Source organism: Phymastichus coffea, unplaced genomic scaffold (genome assembly GCF_024137745.1).
Source record: "Phymastichus coffea isolate CEN01 unplaced genomic scaffold, Cenicafe_Pcof_1.1 PCOF00039, whole genome shotgun sequence".
In the NCBI taxonomy this organism is placed as follows: domain Eukaryota; kingdom Metazoa; phylum Arthropoda; class Insecta; order Hymenoptera; family Eulophidae; genus Phymastichus; species Phymastichus coffea.
The window spans coordinates 811,721-828,305 of NW_026706850.1; the positions used below are offsets into that span (position 1 = coordinate 811,721).

At 54.6% G+C, this 16,585-nt stretch overlaps 1 protein-coding gene across 1 annotated transcript; it reads left to right on the forward strand.

Moving 5' to 3' along the window:
• Positions 1–1,116: 1,116 nt before the first annotated feature.
• Positions 1,117–16,571, forward strand: LOC131664039 (homeobox protein Nkx-6.1-like). Its single transcript, XM_058934883.1, has 6 exons — positions 1,117–1,814; positions 2,311–2,885; positions 2,952–3,333; positions 9,405–9,799; positions 11,578–11,874; positions 12,796–16,571. The coding sequence occupies exons 2-6, from the start codon at positions 2,478–2,480 to the stop codon at positions 12,988–12,990; spliced, it is 1,677 nt and encodes a 558-aa protein (XP_058790866.1). The 5' UTR covers positions 1,117–1,814; positions 2,311–2,477; the 3' UTR covers positions 12,991–16,571.
• The last annotated feature ends 14 nt before the right edge of the window (positions 16,572–16,585 follow it).

The following is a 16,585-nucleotide window of genomic DNA, read 5'->3' on the forward strand; positions in this document are numbered from 1 at the left end:
CGCGAGAAACGAAACGGAAAAGCAGAACGAAAGGCAGTTGTTGACCCCGCGGCACGCGCGCGGCGACCGATTCGACCGTGTTTTCGCCGCTGCATGCATTATTCAGCGCGCAAGATTGTCGCGTCCACGCGGCGCCCTTTTGTGCGCTGCCGCGCGAGCGCCGAGATTTCTTTCGAAGGGCGTTGCATAATGACGCCTCTCGTTGTCGCTCGCTCGTCTTCAACGAGCTAATTCGCATTGTTCGACACAATGGAGCAGACGCCTGAGTAGCGGCGGTGTCGGAATTTTCGACGCGCCGCAAAGTTGTAGATCGATAAGTGGCGATAATTCTATTAAGCGCTCGTTTGCTGACAATGCCAATCTCTGTTTGGGATCACTTGAATGCCGGAGCAAATATTATTCCAAAACTGCTCACCGTCATGCGATTTTGGACGAATAGCGTGGCTTTACGTAACGTCGATCGACGGATCGATCTTCGATTAAAAAAGCAGCCGTTCCCGGGCGAATCGCCTTGAGAACCGAGAAATCGGCTGGTTTTCTGCTGGAAATACGACTATATCACGAGAATTACGAATTACGAATACGGAGCGATCTTTATTACCCTCGCGCGTAAGAAAAGGATTACACGGCAATAAATCATCCGCAACCACCGTTATCGGACGATAATTCCAAAGAGCCGTAATCTCACGCGCAGATAGACATCTAGACAATCACGCATTCGCTCGCTGACGTTCTCGTCGATGCGTTACGAAAGAGGCGACGAATTCCGACGGGAGCGTTAGGAGGAAAAACAAAAAAGAAAAAGAAAAAAAAACAACGCTGCTCGCGCGAAACTCGAGAATCATCTCGTTAAGAATCGCGTGCGCGATTACCACCCGCGGCACGCCAGTACGCACACACCTACATCGTTAATTATACGAAAACGAGCGGACGCGCGGCTCCCTGTCTGGCCGACCGCGCCGTGCTTATCGACGCTGCGGTCGGCCCGTGGCGGGGCTCGCGAGATGGCGGCAGCGCACTGGCGTCGCGCGCGAGCGCTTACCCGCGTCGATAATCGGCGCGCCGCGGCGAGCGAGAGAGTGGCGCACGGAGCGAGCTTGCAGTCGATCGGCGCGCCGTCGCGCGGAGTGCCTTTGTCCTCGTCGCGGCCGTGCTCTCTCTCTCTCTCTCTCACTCTCTCTCTCTCTGTTCGTCTCTCCCTCTCTCGCTCGCTCGGTCTCTCGTCGCAAGCTCGCGCGGCCGCTTGCGATTGCAACGAGACTCGACTCGAGAGGCAGCGCTCGACAGCGAAGGGATCGAGCGGGTAAATAAGAGCCGCGGCAGCCCCGGAAAGCTGCGCGCGCGCGCTCGCGCGTCACGTCCCATCCGCCCCCGCGCGGCTCAAAGAGCGAGCTAAGCGGCGGCGGCGGCGGCGGCGGCGGCAGCGGCAGCGGCAGCGGCGACGGCGGCGGCGGCGGCGCAGCCCATCAAGAATAGCGTAGTAGTAGTCAGTCGGCGAGCGCCGGGCGTACTCGCAGTCTCGCCTCGTCCAGTCCGCGAGCCGCGGTCCACAAGGGGATCAGCCACCGCTGCGTACGCGCGTCGTCGCGAGGGCGCACACACACGCACACACGCACACCGGCGAGGAGCACGTGCGGCACCGACAGCGCGAGAGGCCGAGGAGAGCGCGCGCCCTCGCAACACCTGTTACTTGTTTTTGCGCGCGCTCGTTGGTGCGTCGTTGCTGTCGGTTCTTGTGCGACGATGACGTTGCAGTGAGGTGTGCCGCCGCGGGGAAAAAGCACGGCGAGCTGCCGCAGAGATGAGCGACTCCGGTGAGTGCTGGATGCCGGCTGCGACGAACGGAACGGTCGAGCTGACTTCAAAACGCTGCGCCCCCCGCCCCTGCCCCCTTCCAGCGACCCCTTTGAATAATCGAGCTTTCGTCGTCGACGCAGCGCTATCGCAATGTACACAAAGCTCCTCTCCCGGCTCGGCTCGGCTCTGCGCTCGAATAACTATCGGTCCATTCTCCGCGACGGATCGACTGATTTTTGAAGCGTTTCGTCGGGCACGAGTCGAGAGCGAGAGAGCTAGAGTCAGCCCTTAAGTGCACACTAATTATAGTATCGCGCGTTCGCGCGCGACATAGCCGGCGCTCTCGCGTAAATGCCCCCCTTTTGTCTATTCCCGATGGCGCAGCGCTCGAGGTGGCTGGCGATCGACCGGGGCCGCGCGGGCGATAAAGCGCCCACGCGAGGCGGAGACAGTCGGCCGCACGTGAGCCGGCGCGCGCACGTAAACAAAGCCAACGCGATTCTGTGCTTTCAGTCGCGGCGCTGTGGACAACCGGGGCCTCGATGCGCGCGAACCCGCAGCGACAGCAGCAGCAGCAGCAGCAGCAGCAGCAGCAGCAGCAGCAGCAGCCGCGATAGGGCGACAGCGAGTCCGAATGCGCGGCTGCGAGCGGACGCTCGGCCAAGCAAGAAGCGGAGTCTATGGCCGAGGTGTTGGTGGCCCGTCTGCGCGGCGCTGGGGCTGGCGGCGGCCGAGCACCTGCCAGCAGTGAGATGCCGTCGGACGCCGACGAGCCGTCCTCCGCGGGCAGCGCGACCGGGGCCGGGCGCGGGCCGAGCGACGGCCCCGGCGGCGAGGCCGGCGTGAAGGGCGGCCTGATCCGGTCGATGCACGTGGCCTCCTGGCACGAGCACGTCTACGCCACGCCGCCGCGGACGCCCACGCCGCACCGCATCAGCGACATCCTCGGCTGGGGCGCCGCGGCCGCCGCCGCCAGGGGCAAGCTGCTCGCGCCGACGCCCCGCCGGCTGGCCGCGAGCCCGCTGATCCGGGCGCCGCTGCCGATCTACTCGCCGCTGCCGGCGCACTCGCCCGCGTCCGTGCACACGGTGAGGCCCGCGGCGAGGAGCGCGCGTCCGGCGCCGCGCGCTGCTCACGACCCGGCGTGTTCGCAGGCCAGCCTCACGTCGCCGCCCTGCACGCCCAGCCCGGCCTCGCCGATCGCGTCGCCGGCCTCCGCGGCCGGCTACCTGGCGGCCAGCTCGGCCGACGACTGCGACGACCGGCCGCTCAACCTGTCCACGGGCTCCCGGCGCGCCGCCAGGTCGCCCTCGTCCTCCTCCTCGTCCTCGTCGGCGCTCGGCTGCGCGCAGCAGCAGCCCTTCCGGGAGCCGCCCGGCGACCCCTTCATCTTCGCGCTGCACCACCACCATCCGTTCCCGCACAACGGCCAGACCGCCACGGAGCTGCTCAGCCAGCAGGCCAGCAAGCTGGCCGCCGCGGCTGCCGCCGCCGCCGCCGCCGCCGCCGCCGCCACCGCCAGATCGCCCGTCAAAGGTTGGTCGTTTCAGCGTTGACTTTCCGAGGCTCGCTGGACGCGCGACGTGCCCCGCTCTCTCTCTCTCTCTCTCTCTCTCTCTCTTTCGCTGTCTTGCGCGCTCGCGTCTCGTATTTTTATACCGGCGCGCGCCGCTGTTTATCCGTGCCAAGAGAGCGATTCGATTACGCTTTGTTTGCCGGCCGCGCGGCCAACATTTTCGCCGAGATGCGCAAGTGGATTACGCGACGGATGGAAAGCCAATAAAACGATTACGTCGGCGCGCGGCACGGGGCACGAGCCGCTCGCCCCGTTTCGGCGGGCTGCGAGCTAATTATGCAGTCGCGCGCGCATTTTCGGGGCGTCGCGGCGGTCCCGTGCCCGCGGCACGCCAGCAGTTGGCTTTCCCGGAAAAGCGCGACTAAGTCGATCGAACGATCGCTCGGCGAGCTTTCAGCGCCAAAGAGGCTCGGGGCGCTGCCGAGTTTCGCGCGCGCGCAACTTGTTAATAATAAATTCCCCAAGTAGAATTTAATATGCCTGACAAGTTGCGGAGCTCTTTCGCATCGTCGTCGCTGGCACCTGTGTGTGTATATATATTCACACGTATTCAGCGCGAGCGATGTATATATATTTATTCACGTTTTCCAAGTGTAATAATCGTTGAAGAATAGACATCGCGTGTGATTAAGTTATACACACACTGTTTACCATATAGTTACGAGGTCTCACTTTCTCCTTTTATTTAAAGAGCTCGGAGAGCAAAAGTGTATCAGAAAAGAAAAAAAAAAAAAGAAAAAAGAAAAATGGCGCACACTCGCTCGCACGGGCTTGCACGGGTCCTTGATTTAAAAATACACGTCGTAACGTTACACCCCGCGTATTCTTTTAAAGTGAGCTCGCGGTTGTAAAATATGCGCGTTAAACGGCGCGCCGAACGAGGAAAGAGGAGCGATTAAGCGAAGGAAGCGCGGGCCCTCGGCGTAAATCAAACGCCCGTGCCGCCTAAGTGCGTGCCGGCTTTTTGTCAGCGGCGCGGCCCGCATAGCGCGCGTGCACGGGAATTTCGTGCGTCCGTACGAAACGATAATCGATGCGCGAGGCGCAGCACGGGAGCGCTGTAAAACGAATAAATCCGGCAGCCACGGCGATTAAGCCGTCGATGGGCTGAGCGAGCGTGGTTAAAGAGCGCATCTGCATCATCGTCAATTCTTAATAGTGTTGCTCGCTCTTCCCCTACCACGCCAGGGGCAGGCAATTTCGACGCCAGAAGCCAAACGGCCTGCTGCGCCGAGAGCGGAAAGAGAGAGAGAGAGAGAGAGAGAGGGGGAGCGAGAGCGCTTTGTGTTGGCTCGATGATGGTAGCGGCGATTGTTGCGTCGGATTGAAAACTCCGCTCGACGATGCGCGAGAGCTTTCATCGATCGTCGCTAATTGCTTATACAGCGCGGATTTTTCCTTCTCCCCGAGCTTTGAAGCTACGCGATAGCGATCCCGCGGGGAAGTGTAAATATATATATATATATATATATATACACACACGAAAATCTACACAAAAGCTCTCTCACCGGGATACAAACCGTCTCTATTCAATCACCGAGAAAGAAACTTCTCAAGAAAATTCCGCATCCCATTGTTGCAACAAACTCTCTCTCCCTCTCGCGAGAGTGAAAATCTAGGCTAATTGAGAGCTAATTCGAGAGCAATCTAAAAGCGCGCCCGCGTCTCTCTCTCTCTCTCTCTCTCTCTCTCGCAATTCATCGCGAATAAGCGAGCTCGCAAAGGAGAAAAGAATACGAGAAAAAAGAATCGATCGTTTAAAGCGGCTCTTCTTCTTCGCAGCCCCCCCTGGCAATTAATTCCATGCCACGGCGTCGTCGCGTGCACACACGCGCGCACTCGGGCCAATTACGTTCTCTCGCTCGCGTTCGTCGGTTCATTCTTTCAGTTAGAGGAGCGCCGAGGGGGGGGGAGGGGGCAAAAGTTTGCCGAAGCCACAGGTTCATAAACTATGCGCGTCGGCGGTGAGGTAGATAGTCACTCCGAAACTGCCTCTTAACACGTTCTCTCTCTCTCTCTCTCTTTCTCTCTCGACCATTCATTCCTTATAATTAGAAGCAATTGAAAGAGCGCCGCTTTGTACGATTGATCTCCTCGTCGCGCGGATACATTCGTGCGGACGGTGAGCAGGCGAAGCGTACGAGGGACGCGGGCGGCATTCGTCACCAATCAGAGGTGTCTGCTGCGCGTGCGTGCTATGAAATCGATGACTCTCTCGCTCGCAGTTTGCGCGCCTTTGTGTGTGTGTGTGTGTGTTTGTGTGTGCGTGCGTGTGTGTACGTGCGCTGGTAATAGGGGAGAGCGCGCCAAAACATTCTCTCTCTCTCTCTCTCTCCCGGTTAGTGTGCGCGCGCGCAAGCGAGAGCACAAGCTAAAGCGCAAGCACACGCGCCGGCTATCGATCTCTCTCTCTCGCTCTCACTCGCGGCGCTTAGCTCGCTCACCCGATAAAAGCCCCATCAAACATTCAAGCCGCGTTTAATAAGCCTCGCGAGCAGCGCGCCTCTTTAATTGCTCCGCGTGCAGTTTTATCCGCGCTGGCGTCCGAGTCACCACCGCCCAGCGCGATCGCCCGCTCGCTGCTTCTCTCGTTTCGTTTTTCTTTTTCATTTCTTTCTCGTTTCGTGTTTCTCCCTCCCCTCCCCCCTCCCCTTTTCTTTCTCGCGCGAGACTTTTAATTAGTGCAACTGGTTGGCGATTTAGCGCCCGCCGCGCGCTTTCGACCTCTTTTTCTCGGGCCGCGCGCTCGCGAGGTTGGAATTCCAGCGGCCGGAGGCTTCAATCCGCGAGACAGCACTAACGAAAGCGGCGACGGGGCGGTGTACACTTCGATTTAGCAGTCTCTCTCTCGGCGGGCCGCGGTGCTCGAACGCCGCCATTTCGAAAGAGAACGATAACACGGCTGCATTGTCACTCTCTCTCTCTCTCTCTCCGGCTGGTTGGCTGGCTGGCGCGCGCGCGTATACACGAACAGAGAGAGAAAGAGAGAGAGAGAGAGAGATTAATTTGGAGCGATGGCGCGCGTGGCATCCGCTCGCTGGAACGAGGGGGGAGGCTATTGATCGGTTTGCAACTCGCCGGCTCATCGAATACTAAGTAAGCCTGGCTGCACGCTGGCTGGCTGGCGACCGATACACCGCCCAATTAACACCCCTAAACGCGAGCGCGCCTGTGTGTCGGGGCGAGCTCCATCGAAGACATGGATACACGCGCGCAGCCGAGTATTTTTTTTCGCCCTCCCCTGCCCCGTGAGCGTTATAATTGAAACGTCCAGTCGCGACAAATTAGTTATTGCCTTTTCCCTCTCTCTCGCGCGCGCTGGTCGTGTACTCGGATTTCCTCTCTCTCTCTCTCTCTCTCTCTCTCTCTCTCTCTCTCTCCTCTCGACGCTAAAGGCTGTCAGTGTCATACGCGCGGATTCGTTTGTCGCGCGGCGCGATCGCCTTTTATGCGTCAAGCGATTGCCTTTGCTTTGCTGTCGCTGACGGCTCGGTCTTCTCTCGCATATAGGCTAACGGCAAAACAAGGAGCTCTTGATTGATATTTCAGTCGGCCATAAAATAAATCCGAGCGCGCGCTGACAAATCGAATTTTCCCCGCAAGGCACGGCGGAGGAAAAAGGAAAGCGAGATAGAGCGAGAGGTCGAAGTGAATTAGCGATCGTCACCTGAAACAACGACGAGCGTCGGCGGCGGCGCGGAATCACGAGCGCGAAGCGGAATCGCCGATAGCCGATAGTCGGAAATTTTTGCGTAAAGAGGTTAACTGCTCGCTCGCTAATTAAGGTGGCTCTCTCTCTCCTCTGTCGCTCGCAAAGTGGCGCTGAGCTATTAAAAAGGGGAGCGAGGCGCGTATCGCGGTGGCGAGGCAACGAGGCAATTTGTTCGGCTGGTTATAATTAGCCTGCAGCGGCAGCTTCCCCGGAGCTCGCGAGAGAGAGAGAGAGAGACAGACAGACAGACAGACAGAGAGGTTCAACGTCTCGCGCGCGCGCCGAGCGGGGGCTTAACGACACTGAATGGCGATGATAAATTGCCGAGAGAACGTTATATCGTCTTCCTCTCCCGCGCACTGCCGGGCTTTTTCGCCAAATAATTATTTTAATGGCCGCGCCGCGGCTACTTCTCAAGGTGCTCCGCCTCGCGCCGCGCGACTGCCGCGGCGGCCACTCCGGGGGAGCGGCAGGGGGCTCGGGGAGGGCAGAGGGGATATTTATAGGTGAGCGAGCGCTTTTGATCGTCGTCGGCGTGGCGCGCGGCAAAGCGATCGTTTCACGCCGAGTCGACTTTGCGAATTAGCTTGGGAAGCGGCTTGGTCGTGCTCTCCCCCCCCCCCCCCCCCCCCCAACCCACAGCTCCGGCCGCGTTCTGTCTCGACGAGCCGCTCGCCCAAGATGCCTGGCCGCCGAGTGCAGCGCCAATTGTCCGTACGATCGCCGCGCGGCGCGGACCGCTCGCGCTGGGACTTTCGACTCGCCTCCGAAGCTCGCGCGGCGGAGGCAAACTGTTGATCTCGCGTCGGGAAGCCGCGTCCGCGTCGGACGCGGGGCCGCCTTTGGCTTTTGCGCGGCCGTCACTCGCGCTCCGGTGGACGGGATCCCCCGAGCCGCGCGCCACTCTACGAAACGATCGGAGCAGCAGGCCACCCCTACGAAAAGAAAAAAAGGAAAAAAGAAACAAAGGTCGAGCGAAAACTGCTGCACGCGGAGAGGGAGAGAGAAAACAATGCAGAAAGAGGTTTTAACCGGTGATGTGCGCACTTAACAACGCAGCGAATAAAAACAAAAAAAACGAATCTCTCTCTGTCTCTCTTTCTATGCCGACAGTGCAGCGGCAGTACAGCAGCAGCTCTCTCGAAGCAATAAAATATGTATAGTCGGCCGCAGGCACGCGCCCCGCTCTCTATCTCTCTGCTGGGCAATTGGAATAAATTGAGTGGCGCGTCGACGTGTGTATATGTATATTGTTTCCAAACGCCGCATCCCCACCAGCACTGAAAATTTCTGCTGGCGTATATACGCGCCAATGTTGATCCCATTAATGCGAGAGAGAGAGAGAGAGAGAGAGAGAGAGAGAGAGAGAGAGAGAGAGAGAGAGAGAGAGAGATGCCAGGAGCACAGCGTAGCGGAGCAGCTAATTAGCGTGAACTGGCGTTCTGCGGTGATGCGGCGGATAATCGATAACCCGACGCTGCTACGAGCGCGCAGGCATGAGCCAGACGACAGATCGTTAGGTCCGCGCAGCTTCCCTCCCTCCGACTTCCCCTCGCTCGCCGCTCGCTCGCTCGGTGCTCCCGCCGCCACCGCCGCCGCCGCCGCCGCCGCTGCTGTGTTTGACCACTTCTCCGGAACAAAGCCGATGTTACAGGCTAATAAAGCCGGCGAAAGAGCAGCCGCGCGCTGCCGAGCCTCTTTATCTTGTCACCCCAGCGAGCCCCGGGAAATGGACTATTGCCGCGCTCTTTCTTCCCTTTCATTGGCTTCGATTTGTCTCCCGCGATCGATCACGCGCTCTCTCTCTCTCTCTCTCTCTCTCTCTCTCTCTCTCGCTCTCCCTCTCCGCGCGTTTCCGCCTCGTTATCGAATCGCTCGTCGATTATTAAGGCCGAGTCGACTTGTCGCACGTGCCGATGGACTTTAAATAGACGCGGCTTATTTGCATCGGGACGAAACTCGCGCGGCCGACGCCGACTGGCACTCGCTGTCGCTGAGGCTATTGAGGCGCGAGCGAGCGAAATCCGACGCGCCGGCGGAGCGCGTCAATTGGCCGCGGGTCGCGAAACAAAGAGGTATTCGACGGCCGAGCGCGAGCGGCGCTAGAGGATAGAAAAGCCGCGTGACTCGCGCGCTCAAGAGCTCGGCCGCGCGCCAGAGAGAGAGAGAGAGAGAGAGCTTAATTAGCTCAATGGAATGCTTAATCAGCCGCCTCGCAACTGGCGCCCGCGATAATTGCCAGGCTCGCGCTCGCGCGAGGCGCACCTCGGCGATGCTCAGCGCCTCTGCTGACCTGGATTTGCTTTGCGTGTCGCGCAGAGACCAGCGGCAAGTCGAGCGGCTCGAGCAGCAAGCGAAAGCGCCCGGACTCGGCCAACTCGTTGACGGCGACGTCGACGCCGCTAGCCGCGGTGGCGTCCACGATAGCGACAGCCGCGGCGGCCGTGGCGAAGGACACGCCGGCCGCGTCGACCTCGTCGTCGGCCTCGGTCAAGTCGCTGGACGCGGCCAACACCAGACCGCCGTCGGTGGCATCCACCGTCGACTCGCTGCCCGAGGACGCGGACGCCGCCGAGAGGAAAAAGAAGAAAGCGCGCACCACCTTCACCGGCCGCCAGATCTTCGAGCTGGAGAAGCAGTTCGAGGTCAAGAAGTACCTGAGCTCCTCCGAGCGCGCCGAGATGGCCAAGCTTCTCAACGTCACCGAGACACAGGTACGCGCTTAGCGTTTGTCATCCCCCCGGCCTCCCCGCGCGCGTCTAATTGGTAATGATAGAAAAGAAGGACAGGTAAAGAGCGCTATGTGACTTGATCCCAAATCGCTCGGTATACATGCATATATGCGCGCCGTCAACACTCGACAATTCAAGCCTAAAATCCGACAAGTTAAAAAAATGAGAAAATAAACGAGCGAGTATCGCCTGCCCGTGCTCGTTACAAAATTCATAGGGGGGGGAGGCACACGGTTATCAATGAATATTTAATTGTCGCGAGCGAGCAATCGATGAAACAAACCGGCGCGGCCGTAAAACAAGCAGGCGCACACGCGCGCGCCCGATATTTATACAGGCAGCTTAATCAGCGCGCGTCTGCGGACGAAGTGTCGTCGCTCGATGAGCCACGCCAAATCCGTGTCGCCGATTAACATAATGCCCCCCCCCCCCCGCACCTCAGCCGTCCCCCTCGCGCGCGCGCAGCAAGAAAGAGCATCGGGGGGCCATTAGCTGCAATCGGCGACAATTGGCCGCGCACGCGCGAGCCCTAATCCGCGCCATCCTCTACGCCGCGGAGGATCCGCACGATGCTGATTCGCGCGCGGATATTGCACGCGTCCGGCGCGTTTCAATTGACCGGGCGCTCGCGCGCGGACTTCTTTGCCCGCGCGCAGGATCCAGGAAGTCATTGTCGACCGGCGCGCGGGTTGCCCTTTCGAGAGATGCGCCTCGCGGGTGAGCTCGCGCCGTCGGGGCCAGATCGAACTGACTGCAGCGCGAACGACAGCCGCGCGCAATTAGATTCCCAACGCTTTTATTAATAAAGTTGCCGCATACTTCAACCGGCGACTATTCGCGGGCGAGTAACGAGCAGCGGAAACGTCCATAAAATAATTTCGCGCCAAGTTTCGCCAGTCGAAAAGTTTATATATTTTCGCGTCTCTCTTCCCTTTTTTTTTCTTTTTTCAAAGCGCGCGCGAGATTCAAGTGAATTTCTCCGGAGCGAATATTCGCATCGCGCGCCACGAGCGGAGTAATTAAAACAAATGCGAGCACTCGCGCGGCGTCGTTGAGCGGGATGAAAAAAAAATATATATACATACACGCACATATATATACGTAGATTTTTTTTCGCGTTTTACGCTCTTTTGACTGGTCGTACGCGTATAGCTGTGTGTCATTTACAACTGTGCCTTTTCGTTCCCCGTCACGCGGTACGTCTATCTAATTGTGTGTTTATCCCTCTCCCCCTCCCTCTCCCTCTCACTCACTCTCTCTTTTCGCGAACTGGGACACGTGGCAATTCAATTAAAACGATCCGATGAGCTTGTCGTGCTTTTTTTTATATTTAACAGATTTTCCACGTTTCATATTCCACGACTTGTAAATCTTTTTCGCCGCGCTCTTTTATTTTTTCATTAAACTCTCGCGGGGAATGTCGCGTATTGAATATTTGAAATTCGGACACGAATGATAGGTAGCGATTTCGAATGATTAAGCGAAACGACAAATAGTGGCACGTGCCAGGCTTCCTTTGTAAAGTGTGTCGAACTAATTTTTATTTAATGGGATAAACGTTATGAATGAGTGTTTGTCGAGATTAATCAAACGTCAATTTCGCATGATTGGTCGGTCGAAACAAAATATCGATGGCTCGCGAATGTCGAGCGATCGCGCTGATGAAACTGTAGCGCGGGTCTGCGCTTTGCATTAAAGCGCACGTCGCCGTCGAGGCAGGTTAATCGAAGCGAAAATAAGAGAATGGTGTTTGTCGACAGGTGAAGATTTGGTTTCAAAACCGTCGCACCAAGTGGAAGAAGCAGGACAACATAAGCAACGCCGAGGCGGCCGAGCACAAGAACCAGACGACCACGCCGAAGTCCAAGTCGTCGTCGTCCAAGTCGTCGTCGAAGGAGATCGAGGCGAGCTCGGACTCGAACAACTCGCTGCTGGTGAGCGACGGTGGCAATTCGGTGCCCGACAGCAACGGCAGCGGCAACCGCAATCTCGCCTCGCCCGCCGAACTTGCCAGGCTCCAGCCCAGGATAATGGACGACACGGAGGACGAGACTGCGGTGAGTGCTCGCGGAAGTATCCGCGCTTGATTTCGCCCCCGGAATCGATCGATTCCCCTTTCGCGTGCCGCGTCGAGTCGTTACGTAACCGCCTGCTTGGAGGCGCTCTCGATCGCGAGCTTTCTCGCGCCCGCTGCCACTTCCGCGACGACTCGCGGCAATTGTTGCCCCGTCGCGAGACATCTCGTTTGCGCCAAAAACGAAGTTTCCAACCGGCCGCTAATTTGCACTCTTGCTGCGAACGAGAAAGAAAGAGAGAGAGAGAGAGAGAGAGAGAGACGGCGCAGGGGAATGGCGCTAAGTTCAGCCGCGAAGTCGATGTCGATCAACCGAGAAACGTCATCGGGTAGTCTGGTCTGATAGTGCCGAGCGAAAGAAGCTCTGAACTGAAAACTTGCCGCTCTCGGCGAACGATAGCAATACCGGAAAAGTCTCTTTCGATTACAGTCGAACTGGAGCAGAACAAACGCGCGCCGCAGAAAAGTCGTCGTCGCGAGCGTCCCAAATAGAAGCTTCATCCCTCCGCTCGAATCAGGAAAAGAGAGAGAGAGAGAGAGAGAGAGAGAGAGAGAGAGAGAGAGAGAGAGAGAGAGAGAGAGAGAGAGAGAGAGAGAGAGAGAGAGAGAGAGAGAGAGAGAGAGAGAGAGAGAGAGAGAGAGAGAGTCAAAACTCGTCCTCGGCAACCGAGAGCAAGTAAAAAGAACGAAAAGGGCAATCGAAAAGCTCTGGCCGCGGCTCGATCTAACTCATTGGCCGTTAATCGGGGCGTTTTTAAATTGAAAAGGATACTGCAGTGGCGATGCGCTGGCAACGCGCCACTCTAGCGGTCAATGACTAACGCCGCGCATGCCGCATAACGCTCCCGCACACGAACACGCCGACGCGCGTTATCTCAACTGCGGCTCTGTTCTGTGCTCGCAGGCCTCGTCGCCGCCGGCAGCAGCAGTAGTGGCAGTGACAACAACAACAGCAGCAGCAGCAGCAGCAGCAGCAGCAGCAACGTCGTCCGAAGCCCTCGGCAAGAACGACGCCGACGACGAGGACGACGAGGTCGACGAGGACGTCGCCACCGACAAGGTCGAGGAGGTCAAAGACGAGGAGCCGCCCAACAGCTAACCAGCTCCGTGACGTGTGTGCAAGCTTAGGACGAGATCTGCATTTAACTCGGGACTTTGTACAATTGCGCGGGACGCCGACGACTGCTCTCGTGGTCGATAGGCGAGCGGGCAGCGGTCGCTGTTTTCTATGCGGCACGCGCGACCCGGGCTTTTTCGGACGCAGCTTGTACGTCGAGAGGAGCCCGAATACAAAAATAATAATGCGAGAATTGGGGGCGATACACGCGAGAGTCCCGCGACTGTGATTTTAACCGATTTCCTGCCTCACTCGCTCACTCACACATACATACACACACACACACAAACGCATGCACACACACGCGCAAGCACGTGCTGAGAGCCGCTTTTCTTTCCTAAACTGCGCAAGTTTGCGCGATATCGGCGTGGGCAGGGAGAGGTCGACATGCTTCCTTTTTCTCTTGCTTTCCGAAAATACTACATGCCGATTAAGCGATTCTTGATTGGTGGGTTGGGTTTATCGACTGCGACGATCTGGTCGGGCTGCTGTTTCCTTCCAAGTCTTGCAACACGTCGAGCCCGAACTTAGCTGTGTATTTTCGAGGTGAAAATAATTCATTCGGCGATTGGCTCTTAAAAAGAACAAAAAAGAAAGAAAAGAAAAAGAAAATGCCAGCTCATCTAAATTTAACCTCAACGATTGCTCCAATTCACAGATACACACGTGCAATATTTAATAATAAGCGATCTTGTCCGTTAAGGCCATCCGAATCTGCAGCGATCTCAAGAAAGTTACGTAGTTGCTCGGTTGGCGCAAACATTGGCGTAGCACTGTAAGGAGATCGAGCAGAGTTACCAGCCGCCGCGTCGCAATTGTAAATAAAGCGCAAATGAGCTCTCGACGAAGGCAACTCCTCGGCTGAGCTTGCCGCAAAGAAAAAAGGGAAAAAAGGCGCACCACTGTATCATATTAGAGAAGAGAGGCTCACAAACTGTCTACAAGAACATGATCATCGTCATCGCACGTGCGACGGCTCGCGCATAAACGTACCTGCCGATGCCAGACACTTCTGCTCCGATACCCTTGCAAAGCGTACACGCGAAAGAAAAAATAGAAAAAAGAAAAAAAAAGAGTGCAAGCAGCCTCGATTCCTCTTCCTTTTCAGCTCGACTGCTCGTGCAATTACGTACCGTTATCATTATCGTTTTGCAACTTTCTCTCCTCCTTCGTTCGAGAGTGCTAACAGTAGGAACGTAGCTCGTTCGCGAATTAAAACTGAAGATATGCGGCTAGATGACCAAAGAATATGTAAAAGTATATATTATAATAAATGACGAATAAGCCAAAAAAAAAAGAATAAAAAAAGTAAAAAAAAAAGAGAAAAAAGATGGACTTCCACGTATGTACGATTGCGTAAAAACAATATGAAACAATTGCTCCTAAGCTGTACATGTGATGTTTCGATAAGTATTTCGCTCTTGTTTTCCGCGAGCGCAGCCGTTTTGTTTTCCTCGTTCCATCTCTTTTGTCTCCTTTCGATTCTTACATACGCTCTACATTTCTCTCGTTCTGAAACCGCTTTGTATTTCGTGCGTATAACTCGTAGCTTGCTGTATGGTTTATTGAGAGAACTGATATATATGTATATATATATATATACACGGACGACAATGCCCGGTTATTGAATGATCATTTGAATGCAAAAGGGAATCATAAGACTGCGAGCACATGCAATTTTAATTGAATTTACAATATAAATAATAATGTGAATACCGAAGCTTTTGTAGTAGTATCGTTTCTCTACTATTGTGCCATTTTTGTTTGCCGCGCTGTACCGCTTGTTTAAAAGTTTTCTCTGATTACCATGTTAAAAGCCATAAATTTCGGATGGAAAAGAATATATAGGAATTGAAAATCTTTTAAAGATTGTCGGAGGCGATCGGTATCGTTAGAGTGTACGTCGAGAACGACGCGCGACATTGATTTGATCATTCAAAACTCGATCCTGTCGGAAACTTGAAGCTTCCTCGAAAAATAAATAAGTAAATAAGATTTATCTGTAAATCGAAGAACTGCATTATTTAGATAAGTTTTTAGTCAAATGCATTTGTTAATAAATGATAAATAAGAAAACAGGGTTACTCGTAGTCTTCTAAATTTACTAAATATGTGTCAAAAAGCTATTGCGTATTTTATATTTACGATATTTTGGAATAAGGTGTGAAGACTGTCGAACCGACAGAAAAGCACCGAGGTGTATATTATATATAAAAACCAGAAAAAAAGAAAAAACAACCACTAAGCAAACTTGAATATTTTTCTTTCTCTTTATTGCTCGCTCCAAATGCGAATCGTTTTTGTTCCGAAATGTATATTATACGAAATAAATCCGACGACGACAACGGCAATTACTGCCGCGCAAACACACATACAAACACACAGACTCACGTACACGCACGGAGAGACTCGCGCATATAGCTTGTAATCGGCTAATAAAAACGTTTTCTCGCGATAACATTATTGATAATAACGCTTATCACAAACTAGGTTATAATCTTCGTAAGATATATAAAGCGATGCGAATGGTGGCGGCAACAAAATACAAAGTTGGTGAGACTCTATACGATATGTATAATGAAGAGAGAGAGAGAGAGAGAGAGAGAGAGAGTGAGAGAGAGAGCAACAAGTAAACAATAAACACATACACGCACACACCTGCATACGAAACGAACCTTCAGCCAATTGAAATTGTCAGCCGTTGTAGTTTTGCAATAATTGCGCCGACAAGTCCTCGTGATATAAATATAATAAACAACTCGTCGTTGTGCGCGGAATGTGTTACTTGGGGGGAGGGGGGTTCCTTGCGAGCGGAGACTCATTTCGAAAGATCTCTCTTTTCTTTGCTCCGGTCGATGAATTACCATTATTCACTTTATCAGGCGGGGCGAAATGCGCAAATGGGAAAAATTTTAAGTGAGAAGCAGAAGAGGAGTTTGTCGATATTTTTTGCGCCAAAGAACAAAAGTGTCAATAAAATTGAGATATAATATAGATCCTAACTGAATTGTATTCATTATTTGATCCTACATGAAAGCACATCACGAGACGATTGACTCTCGAATCGCTCGCGTGCAGCATTGTTGTAATACACTGTGATACACGTATAGAAAATATCGTCTCTTTTTTTTCTTTTAAATGCTTCTTTTTTTTACAACGATTCAGCTGCATTTGCACAAATAACATTTTATCCAGCAAGCACTTCATAATAATAACAAAAAAAAACAGGAAAAGAAATAACGAGGAACGAGATAACAAATTGATCGAACAATTCAGCGGCAGCAGAAGCGAACCCATTGTCTTAATCACCGGGATGGAGCGTCGTGTTCTTTTTTCAGCGCAGCTGGTAAAAGACGCAGCGGTCGCATCGTTTAAGGGTTCAGTGACAGCTGTCGAAATTGCATCTCTCGCCGTCGACAGTCTGAAATCGCGCGTGATTAAATGCGACGATCGGCGAGAAAGAAATGCATAATCTCCATTGTTCAAAATCTAAACGTCGTTTGGTAGCTATACCACGAAAATCCGGTTTGATTTTTTTTATCACGGTCGTAAATGAACATTCACAACGTATAATCTT

Coding starts and splice junctions, on each gene's coding strand:
- LOC131664039 (XM_058934883.1), top strand. CDS start 2,478: ATGGCCGAGGTGTTGGTGGCCCGTCTGCGCGGCGCTGGGGCTGGCGGC. Junction 2,886..2,951: donor CGCCCGCGTCCGTGCACACG/GTGAGGCCCGCG, acceptor GCGTGTTCGCAG/GCCAGCCTCACGTCGCCGCC. Junction 11,875..12,795: donor ACACGGAGGACGAGACTGCG/GTGAGTGCTCGC, acceptor CTGTGCTCGCAG/GCCTCGTCGCCGCCGGCAGC.